This window comes from Stegodyphus dumicola, chromosome 5 (genome assembly GCF_044657685.1).
Source record: "Stegodyphus dumicola isolate Sdum_Otavi_A_Nest chromosome 5, ASM4465768v1".
In the NCBI taxonomy this organism is placed as follows: Eukaryota; Metazoa; Arthropoda; class Arachnida; order Araneae; family Eresidae; genus Stegodyphus; species Stegodyphus dumicola.
In genome coordinates this window covers 155,877,727-155,890,025 of record NC_140772.1, presented here as the reverse complement: position 1 = coordinate 155,890,025, position 12,299 = coordinate 155,877,727, and the positions used below count along the sequence as shown (strand labels likewise).

Here is a 12,299-nt window from a genome sequence, read left to right as displayed (position 1 = left end):
TTAATTTGCATGTGGGCGGCCGAGGGTCTAGGATCGGCACTGATTTACACCCATGTGTTTTACGCAGCATTTAATATGTCACTGTTCAATTTTTGTCATTTTATTGCAAAATTTTAATGATATAATATGTTCAGCAAATGTTCCCGTGATCGAAGGAAATAATTAACTTCTGAGAAATTTCTCTATTTAAACAGAAGATTTTTAAACCCTTAAATGGTAGTTCAACGAAATTAATTTCGTTCTGGAATAGTAAGAAGTTCACAGTAAAAAGTAGTCTGAAAATTTAATAAATAATAATAATTTTAAAATATGCTAGTGCTAAAAAAAGGCCACAAAAGCTAAAAGAAAGGGTACGAGTGTAAAAAGGGGATTTGAAACATACAATTTACATATGAAGTACAGGTTGCATTCCCTAATGCAAACAGGCAACTAAAATTAGCATAAAACGTAATCCCGAAGTCCCACCACAACACCTTAAACAGTGGAAATGCGTTGTAAGGCTCTCGGGATGTTGCAAGCTGGTACAAGACAATCCGCTGTTACGGGATACCTGAATGTGCATCGTAGTGTTACCAATAGGTTGTGGAATCATTACCAAAGGAATCAAAACTCCTGTAGAAGACGTAGGTTTGGACGCCGAGGCGGGGGGGGGGTATTACTACAAAAGCACACGATCTCTACCCGTTGCTATATACAAGATGCCGTAGATCACTAATAGCGCGCCAGCTGGGGTCACATCTCTCTGTTGCTGGCGGACTGCTCATATCCCACAAATCTGTGTCGTGTCCACTGCACAAAGGACGGTACGCCGGAAGACCTGTGCTTTATCATCCTTTGTCCCCATAGCATGTCAGAGCGCGGCTGAATTGCGCCCGTGAAATTTGCAGTTAGTTTAGGTTAAGTGCGGGTTTCACATATTATTTACCTTGAGTAAGTACATATAGGTCCCTTAAACAAGGTATCCAGATCAGTGTTGGCAGATCGAGCGATTTTTCGCTAATTTGCGAATTTTAACAAATTTGAGCTAGTAAAATTTTAGTGTTTGCACATTTTGCGAAATAGCTGCGACATCTGTCACTTTCTTATGCTACATTTTGCGACTTCAAAGATTTTTTTAATGTATCATAAAATGCTTTTGTGTTAAAATATATATCAGTTAAAAATAATTTATATTGAAAGAACAGTTTATTTAGGCCTAAATAGGAGTTGACATCTGACAATCTTGTTTACATATGGGCTTTCCTTTTCAAAAGGCTGCTATAACGTGAAGGGGGTAATGGAAGGGGAAAAAGTGGAAAAGAAAGAAAAAACTGCTTTGGGACCTTCCACCTTCTCCTCCCTCATCCCCCGTTCGTCTTGTTTTTAAGTAAGTTTACCTACCTAGTTCTATGGTGATAAGGAATCGAACAAAAGAACTTGAAGCTTGAGCGCCATGTATTGAGTACCCTATAAGGTATTTCTCCCGCCTTCTTAGCATGCTTTCATGGTGTAGTGGTCAGCACGCTCGGTGTCGAGAGGTCCGTGTTTCGAGTCCCGGCGAGGGCATTGCTCATTTCTTCGAAAAATTCTAAAATGTCCCTACACTGGCGCCCGAACTAAAAGAGGTGGAGGATGACAATTCTTCACCACCAGGATTTGACTATTAGGTCCCCTAATCTCCAGTCGCTCTTTAAAGGGGGAAATATATAAGGTATGCCTTCGTGGTGTAGCATGCCTTCGTGGTGTAGTGGTCAGCACACTCGAGAGGGCCGTAGTTCCAGTCCCGGCAAGGGCATTTCTCATTTTACATGACTCCTGCTTCGAAAAAAAATCCTAATGACTCTACACCGCAAGCAGTCATACAAAAGAAGTGAAATTCATTCTCCTGATTATGATATTGCTAAGAACTAAGCAATGGAAATGACTTGAAAATCAAAGCAATGGCATTTTTGTAAAAAATATCAACGTAAATAAATTTAACAGTGAAAGAACAAGGCTTTCCTTAATCAGAATCTGGATTAAATCCAACATGCAGAACGGAAAATTCATTGAAAAGCATTCCCTAATTAAAATGTTCACAATTAAGCATAAAAAGATAATTAAAAAAATAACTGCCTACTCAAAACGTTTAGTACAAGAGAGTGTACACGTGAGGAATCTTTTACAAATGGATATGCACAGATTTAAATATAGAAACCTAAATTAAATGAGAATTAGTTAAAAATGGAGGGGAAATATCTAAAGAAGTGAAAATGAGCAATATAGCTTTAAAAATATTCGTTAAAGATACTTAATTAAAAAGACTAAGAATCAATTACGGTCTGTAATTTAAGAACCATTAGACAGTAAATTTGTGGTGACGTCAGAGGTCATGTGAGCGTGCGAAATTATGGCATCACAAAAATCACGGGATCTCTGACATCATTTGCGAATTTTGCGTCTTCTTTTGCTACTTCGTTGAAAAATGTCTGGCAATATTGATCCAGATTAGCAACACCTTCCTGGAGCCCACACTACTGTTCTGGTGCCGAGGTGCTACTGTTGTTTGGTGCAACCGACATCGCAACCTCTGCCATTGCTGGCGGTGTCACCGGTCGCCCCGTCTTATGTCCGGACCTACTTTGGCTGGAGGAGTGTTTGCTTGTGTATGATATGATTGCATGTTTATTTGGACACGAGAGCAGTTGCGCTACGTACGATTTACGGGTGAGAGTCGGTTTAACATTCAGAACGATACCCGAAGGGCAATGACATGTTGAGAGCCAAGGACACGCTAAGAGGCGCCAAACATTGTCGAAAGAGACCGTGACAGAGGAGGAAGCTTATTTGTATGGGCTGGAATAGTAACGAACGTCTCTACTGACTTCTACGTGATGCCTGGTGGTTCCTTGACAGCCGTTGGATATCGCAACGAAATTCTACACCCTCTTGTGTGTCTTTTTATTGCTGCAGTGGTATTGCGATATTTTTGGACAATAATGCCAGCCTGCATACAGCTCCAGTGGTGCAGAATTATCTGGAGAGTGAATCCATTCCACATGTGCTGTGGGCAGCTAGATAACTGGAACTTAACTCCAGTAGAACATGCGATGTGGGACATGTTAGGACGGCGGATAGCAGGTTGCAGTACGCCGTCAAGTACTCTCCACCAGTTCTAACATGCATAACTACAGAAATGGGTGCTATTACCAGCTTGCTTCGACGTTTTCAATCATGCATGTCAGCTAGAGGCTACCAATACCCGTTTTTAGCGTGATGTCTCCATTGTACATTCTCCCGACCAATTTGATCTTTTGCGATGCGACGGTGATAATAGCTGTATTTTCATATGGCTTTGCTTTATTGTTTGTTATGTGGTCTAATTATGCCACACCAATCTCTTCGATGAATTTCACGCATATTTATTGAATAGTTTTTGTTTTATTCCTCTTTTGCTTTTCTTGTTAATTTTTTGAGCAGAAGTGTAGTTAGTTTCTTTGCCTGACACTGCATTCCCCTCTCTCTGCGAAGTAGGAAGCCTATTATGTTAAACCGAAACCCTGTAAGACATCATTATTTTGGGATAAAATGTTTTACTTTTGCCCTTATGTAAAAACATACTTATTAGGGTTATATTAGAATTTAAATCAATGTTGAAATGATGTTATGCAGAAAAATTTTTTATAATTTTTTTAAGAAAAATGTAGAAAAATGCCAATTAAAAAGAGATTAAATACAAAGAGGCTAATGCAAAAACACAGTCAAAATTTCATCTAATGTTTACGTTTTAACACCTTACATTACCTTGTCAACTACAGCGAAAATAAAGGTTGCATAAGGACGTTTTTGAATACGATACGTAGTGCATGTAAAATTGATTGTGTTTTTATTCCTAATTTACCTTTAAAATTTACATAAGACCTGATTCTCCATTTATGTAGAGTCATGAAATTAGAAACTTTGATTAGTTATGATTCCTTTTAACAGCTAATCATGTTATAATTATTACTTGTTTTCTTCATTACCTATACTTAATTATTTTCTCCTGAAACATTTTCAGGAAAGTGCCAAATGACGATTCCTTTCTGAAATTAAATAGCATATTGGGAACTCAAGAACTAAGCTCGTCACGTGGAGAAGTGGCAGTTAAAACCAGTTGCGGGCACGTCATCGGAAAATCAGAAGATGGCTCGTATGTCTTTAAAGTAAGAATTAAGTTATGCAATTTATTTAGTAATAAATACTTTTTATGATTTAATAGTGTAGGCTAAGCGAGTCATGCAATATTTTGAAAACGTGTAACATTTAAATAAATTATATATAAAATCTTGTCTGCGTAAGTATGCTTTATTAAGGATGTTTGTAAACAGAGATAAATCTCTGCAAAACATTCATACCTATTACCAATATTTTACGCCGTAATTCCACGAAAAATCATATATCCTTCCTCTTCAAACTATTGAATATTAATATATTTCTTTAACGTCTTGCTATGTTGTGATCACAAATACAGAAAATTTTTACTGCTCTATTTATTAACCATTATTAAACAAACTTTGAAATTCAGTTTTTGCGAAATGATCAGACATGAGTTCTTTTAGTTAATGCAATTTTAATGATATTTTTCTTTTATTTATGAACGTGCTTTCGGTTTTCAAGTAATGTTTTCTATAAGTCATACTTTTGTTTACGTAAAAGGCATCTCCTTTAACGCAATTTCTCTACATCAGGAGCCTTGTGTTTCTTAACCCGATGTACGGGGTCTGAAATTGGGCGCAAATAATATCTTGCTCATGATCTTGGTTAATAAAGGAGATTATGAAACTAAATTAAAAGATATAGATCAAAGGGAAAACTAAACACGTTTTTTAAAATAGCAAAACGTATGTAATTTAAATCAAAAATAATCAAAATTTATCAAAGGAAATATTTAAACTACATTTACGAAAAGCAAGACTTTGTATGTGTTCAATGATGTACTAGATTCCTCTCGCCTTCTTAGCATGCCTTCCAGATCAGTATGCTCGGTGCGTATTCGAGAGGTCGGAATTGATTCCCGGCGAGCGCATTGCATATTTTTTCATGTCTTCTCCTTCAAAAAAAAATCCCAATGTCTCTACAATCTTAAGTTTTAAGATACCAATCCGCAGTTCCTGAAAACTGTAGATCATTCACTGAGTTCCCCAAAATGAGCTTAAAACGTTTATTCTTTATAATAGAAATGAATATTCGTTCACTGAATTAGGTTATTCATGTGACGGAAGCGTATGAAAATGAAACCCCTTTTTATACATTATAAATTACAAGACAATGTAATAGAAGTCGGTAAAGATCTGAAAATACTATTTTTATTTATGTAACTACAATCAGGATACAGAGGACAATATTGCTTTCTCGTGTGATTTAAAGAAGAGCTACAAGTTGAAATATTACGTCAAACGTTCTGGCCCAAAAGAAACGATACAAACTCTAACAATCAAACAACTAGTGTAATCATCAGCACATCTTTCGAAACTCTACATTTGACTATTCACATCAGACTAGTTTTCGTGCAAACTTTGCGAAGGCAGCAGATATACAAAGACCAACAATAAAAGAAAAATGCTGTCTACAGACAGAGCCCTCAGAGCAAGTGAAGTCCAGGTTGCTGATTATCAAATTACAAAAATAGTAAGAGAACATAAATATGAAATTAAGTATAGAATTAAAGCTCAGTTTAATTCACAATAATTTTTTTCTCTCGTGAATTCGATTGGTCCAGCCACTTATCGGTTAACTCCCTCTCTTTTTACTGACGATTCAATAGTTTGCAATAAATCTGATTTAAGCACAATTTTTCAGCTCAAACCTTCTTCTTGCCTTGCTTTCCCATCATAAATCGTGTCTCTCTAAAGTAGTCGCTGTTAACGAATATCGTGCTCTCAACCTTATTAATTAGAATATCACTTCAAGAAATCGCATATTTGAAACTCTGTGCCAGTGACATACAATTTTATTCCATGGACTTCGTTGAAACATTAAAATTTTTTGTCATCAAAAAGACATTCTAGTGTTAAATATAATGATGATGACCTTATTGCCATCCCATTTTATTTTTCTAATAGTTGCAAAATTTCTCGAATTCTTCACAAATTCAACTTTCCGTTCATTTATGTTCACCCATTTAGTAAAATTTGTTTTATTTTTAAAATTTTTAAATGTTGTTTTATTTTTAAAATTTTTAAATGTTGTTTTATTTTTAAAAACTCTACTTCATGTACCTGTAGCTCTTGGAGAATATATAGGATATATTGGAAGTGGTTTTGATATACACTTTTAGACAAAAAAACGTAGCACCAAGAAGGAGTTATCCGAATGGGACGAACATCAGTAGAAGTGGTGTACATGTACAGAAAAACAAATGATTAAAATTTGAGAAAAATTGGATGATTTATTGAAGTGGTAGAGCTTCACAAACTGAAAACGTCAGTAACGCGTTTGTCCACCTCTGGCCATTATGTAAACAGTTATTCGGCTTGGCATCGATTAATAGAGGTTGCGGATGTCCTCCTGAGGGATATCGTGCTAAATTCTGTCCAACTGGCGCGTTAGATCGTCAACATCCGGAGCTGGTTGGAAGGTCCTGCCCATAATGCTCCAAACCTGCTCAATAGGAGAGAGATCCAACGACATTGTTGGCCAAGATAATGTTCGGCAGGCACTAAGGCAAGCAGTAGAAACATGCGCAGTGTGGGGTTGGGCATTATCTTGCTAAAATGTAAGCCCAGGGTGGCGTGACATGAAGGACAACACAACGGGCCTTGGAACTTCGTCGACGTACTTCTGTGATGTAAGGTTGCGATGGATGACAACCAAAGGGCTCCTGCTATGAAATGAAATGACACCTCAGACAGTCACTCCTTAGTTGTCGTCCTGTCTGCCGGAATCAGTCAGGCTGGTATCACACCGCTGTCTTGGGCGTCTCCAGACTCGCCTTCGCTGGTCATCGGGGTTCAGTGCAAAGCGGGACTCATCACAGAAAACTATTCTACTCCAGTCAGTGACATTTCAGTGCAAATGAGCCTGACAGCACTGCAAACGGGCTTGACGTTGTACAGAGGTCAATGGTAGTCGGCGCAAGGGCCGCCGTGACCTCAGCCCCCTTTCTGTAAGCCGTCTATGAATGGTCCTTGCGGTCACTGAAGCACTAGTTGCACTTACAATCGATGATAATGATGTATCTGGGGCTGTGAGTGCCGCTCTGACAACTGCTCGGTCTTTACGTTCCGTTATTTCTCTAGGCCTACCGCTTCCTTCTTGAAGCTGTGTGTGGTCATGGTTCACTCATTCCTGCCAACATCGTCTAATAGTGGCATCGCTGCTGCTCAAATGTCCAGCTATTCGCCGATAAGACCAACCGGCTTCTTTGAGGCCACTACACAACCTCTCTCAACTTCTAACATCTGCGCATATCGTTCGCGCACCTGTATGCGAAGCATAGTTACTGTCTACCAGAGTACACGGAATGCCATTCGTGAAGAATTTATGAGCTGGAATTGTAATTTCTCCTCTTAAATATCCTGCCAGTTGCTCTGTAGCAACAACCGTTCATTCATTGGCAGCCAAAATGTAAATTTTTTTTTTCGTTGTAACCTGTATGCATATCAATTTGTGTCCAGTTTGCTTTATATCTTCTCGGTGCGCCGTTTTTTTTTTTTTTTTTTTTTTTTTTTTTGTCTAGGAGTGTATATTGGCCCAACGAAAAGGATAGTTAAAATCTCGCATGAAGAATATTAATCTTATACTTTACGAAAAGAAGTAAATAAAACCCATCGATAGCTTATTATAGTTGTCTCCTTAGGGACAGTTTTGACTTTGAAAAAAATTATTACTGAATTCCTTCAGTTGGTTTCTTGAAGCCTTTCATACACATAAAAATTTATCTCTTTTCGTTAATGATTATTAATTTGAAACCAGTATTTTCAACGACTTAAAATTCTTAACACGCTAGCTTCTGTAGGTTTCATAACATTTTTTGACAGATAGCGCTCATTTGATTCCTCCTTGCTTTTCCAAAAAAAATAATATTATTGTTCAAAATCGCAATAACAACCTTGTATTTGGTGTACGTATATTAAAACAACTCAATCGATTTCGAGGGCAGCACTGCACGTGGTCGTAACCGGATTTTGAATCAGAGTTACACTTGCAGCCTACTTTTACTGAGCCAGGCTATTTGATCAAACAATTAATACATAGACTAAAACGCAAAGAAAATCAGCGAAGACAAAAAATAGGGAGCGAGGGGCAACTGCACCTTCACATAACAAGTCTGAACCTCGAATGGTGCAGTTTCCCCTTGCTCCCTATTTTTTCACTTCGCTGATTTTCTTTACGTTTTAGTCTATGTCTTAATTGTTTGATCAGATAGGCTGGTTCAGTAAAAGAAAGCTGCCAGTATAAATCTGATTCAAAATCCGGTTACGACCACGTGCAGTGTTGAAAACGACCACGTGTTTCTGGGACTCCTTTGCCGATGCTTTAATTTTCTTCTTTTTTCCACTTTCTAGTAATTTCGTTCTCCTGATGAGGAGGGACTTTTAGCTGCCCTCGAAATCCATTCAGTTGTTTTAATACATGTACGCCAAATACAAGGTTGTTATTGCGATTTTGATTGTCACATTGGCGTGCTTCTCTTCTATTCTAATATTATTGTTATCATGCATTTCCAAAAATGTCTGCTGCTGAAAATGCGGGCTATATTTGATTGCCTTTATAGAATTAATAGAGTACAACTTTATAGAGTTTACTTAATTTTTGGCATAGAAAATTAAAACTTAACACTCGCAGTTTAATATGAGTAAAATGCCACGGAAATTAGAAGCTGTGATACTTAATCTACCTTACAGCAACGTATAAACTTCTGAACGAAGACTTGAGATATGAAAATTGTTTTTGATTTCATAAAGGCTTTCCGCAAGCCTTTAAAAAAAACATTCGAAATTTTCTATGACTTCGGACTAGAAACTGCACTGAGCAGTTTTGAAAGAAAGTAAAAATTCTGCATTTAAATGTAAGATATTTTCACTGTGAAAAGTTACTAAAAGATAAAACAATCTCGTAATGATATTTTGAATTTCCTTTTATTAAAAGAAAAATTATAGTTTAAAATAACTCATCTAGAATATGCGAAGAATTTTACTTGGAGAAAAGAAATGAGAAGGTATCTGTGGTAAAATTCGGCGAGAGGCAATTATTATCTGGACCGAAAACTTTATTAGCAGTACTCGATAAGAGTACATAAGCATTTATGTATGCATACAGGTACTTAATTCCGGATTACAAGTATTGCTGCGGTGAAGAAATAGAGTAAGCCATTATGTGTCATAAAATTTAGAATAGTAAAACCTTGAACTTTAAATTAGAATAAAATAGGTTGTTAGAATTGATGCAGTTATCATTGGAATGATCTCTGATAAGAAATGTAAAGAAACATTAGTACTAACACATGTAAAGATCTCTTTATGATATTTCTACAGTCAAAAATTTCCATTAATCCTGCTAAATATGACCACATAGACAGTTTAAAATAAATACATAATTGACTGAAATCGGTATGGCATTTCAAGTATTATAAGTTTTAGCTTTTCTAATATCTTTTACAATATATTATTTCACAAAGCAAAAATCATTGCGGTCAGACTGAATATTTTTGAAAAACTTTAAATTAAATAAACGTGATTGTAATACTACATTTTATGTTCCCAAGAAGCGATTTAACAAAATGCAGCGTATATTTATTAACTGTGATGAAAATGTTTCATATTTTTAACATTTTCATAAAAGTGCATATTTTAGGCGTTTTTAAAATTTTTATTTTTAAAATTTTTATTACATTATTTAGAGGTAAATGAGAAAGATTTTAGTTTTTTAAAAAATACTATGTAAATATTATGGATCATCGAAATATATCTGCCTAATGATCGTCGAAAGACTGCAGACATATAGCCTCAAGTGATGGCTGACATCTTCCGACTTTGAAGGTCTTTTCTCCTTATCCAAAATATGATAGTAAAGATAGATTTCCTTTTAAAACCGTTTTTCTCGCTACTTTTTTTTTTTTTTTTTTTTTTTTTTTTTTAAACAAATAGTGGGCACTTGCCTGTAACGACATTGGCCACTCCTAAGGCCATAAGCGGTGACCTTTTTATTATGGAGGCACCTAATAGGTCGTCACCGTTACTTCCTATGAAGGGACAGACAGTTTCACATTCATGCCTTCTCCAGGATTTGAACCCTGGCTATTTGGCATCGCAGTGAGGCTCCCCTAACCACTATACCGTCTGGGCGGTTTTTTTCTCGCTACTTTAAAACTTAAATTTTTATTATGTCTCCTTATTTGTACTCAGTATATTTTTCGATTTACTGAAATCTTTTATCATGTTCAAAGATATTCAAAATTATTCCTTGCAAGGTAAAAGAATTGGAGCATTCTTTGGAATCCAATCGTTGGACAAAATTTCTTAAAGCCAAAAGGTTGAAATGAAGTAATGTGCTTTCTATATTGAAAATGTTTCTTTCGTTTATTACTAATATGTCATTCTTGATGTATAGACCTTCAGTATAGACATAAAGTTTAAAAAATAGCAAAATTCAAATTAATGTTTGGAAAAAATCGTAATTAAAAAAATATTATAGGTTGGCATTAATTTGAGATCACATTTCAAGATAATGGGCGATCAAATTTTTGTTTTATTATGAGTAATAGAGCTATCCTCTTCTGTCACTTTAGAAATAAGTAAAGCATTTTAAAACTTCTATGTAATGTATGTCTTCCATGATCTAAAAATGCAGTTAGTGTTAAAAAAGATACACGTACTTCCAACCAGTGTTATACAGTGTTACACTAGGTGTTACCAATGTTATATATTTTCGGAGGGAGGAAACATGGAATTTCGCACGATCTTTCTGTGGACAGAGAGATGTGCTAAATATATAGCCCCACTTCACTAAGCACAGGAGGGGTAAACGATAATTCCATTAATCACAATGAGAATGTGCATGCAGATATATTCAAATTAATATTACGATTCGAAGTTTTCTTATAAGTACATTTGCAGAGCATGTGAAGTACAACGAAATAAATTACGAATCTCTAATAATTTAATATTTATTTATCGATAGCAGTCATATATTTCTGATTCGATTGCGATGATGCGCCGCAATAAATTTAATATTGCAATAAAACGAATCGTATAAATATTTTGGCTTTATGAGAAATACAGAACGTATGCTTATACTTTAAATATTGTAAGTCTATAAGCAAATGAATATCTTCGGTTTCTTTAACATTGCTGAGTTCGTAAAAGCAGAAAATTTTAAATTTCCCTTGAGATCTCTTTGTTTGCAATCTGAATTCTGTTTAATGGGGGTTCCGAAGCAAAAAGTATGAAGCTCAGTTTATGGCTTACCGCAGCTCTAGAGATATACGTATGTTTCTCTAAAATAATTAACATCTAGATTTTATTTAAATTGACAGATTTGCTCAACTCTTCTTCTCATCTGCCGGAATTTTATCATAATTCAAGTTTTCAGTTCATTGTAATAGCAGTCAAAATTGTGAAATATTCGAGGATTTTACTGTCTGTACATTATTAATTATACGAAATTTATAAAAGTAAAGTTTTCAAAATAAAGATACTTTCACGAGACGAATTGATGATTGATAATGCTGCGGTAATCATTCAGCAGGTCGTTTTATGATTCTGATGACAAAAAATAAGGTCAATTGTAAATGATAACAACGAAACACTTTGAATTATTCGAGTATTTTGGATATTTTCTTTTGTATTAGAAACATTATTTAATAACCCCGACCAAGTAACTAACTTACGATACAAAGAAATAATATGTTTAATTCAGATTTATTTAAACTGATATGCAAGATATAGGAGATAATTATGAAGAATGTCTGATATTAACTTGGTCTTGCGTCCAACTGAAATATAGGTAATTCATAAACGGAATTGCGTCCTCGCGTAAATTTAGAGAAACTCTTGCTATTAATAAATATCTAGTACAACAGATACCTTCTCATTCAATCAAGGTTTTATAATGTTATTTAGAAAAAAAAACAGTTTTGTAATTAATAAAACAAAAATAAGATTTACATAATACTAACTCAAATTCAAAAGCCTCATCACAATGTTACTCAATAATTTGAAAAGAAAATTCAGAGATTAAGGTGCTCGAAATTGAAATACTGTTATTGGTAACACACCCAAGTAAAAGCAGCTTTCTACAAAAATCTGTTCTGTCTTTATAATACCATAATTTCCATTATTTTAAATGCACATAAATAA

General features: G+C 35.3%; 1 protein-coding gene across 2 annotated transcripts in view; it reads left to right on the top strand.

Moving 5' to 3' along the window:
- Window positions 1-12,299, top strand: part of LOC118189411 (uncharacterized) — a 601,570-nt gene that overhangs the window by 420,879 nt on the left and 168,392 nt on the right. For both annotated transcript variants that reach the window (XM_085817283.1, XM_085817282.1), the window contains exon 4: window positions 4,019-4,163. In XM_085817283.1, coding sequence (XP_085673409.1) covers window positions 4,019-4,163 — 145 coding nt within the window. The remainder of the gene's footprint in view (window positions 1-4,018; window positions 4,164-12,299) is intronic.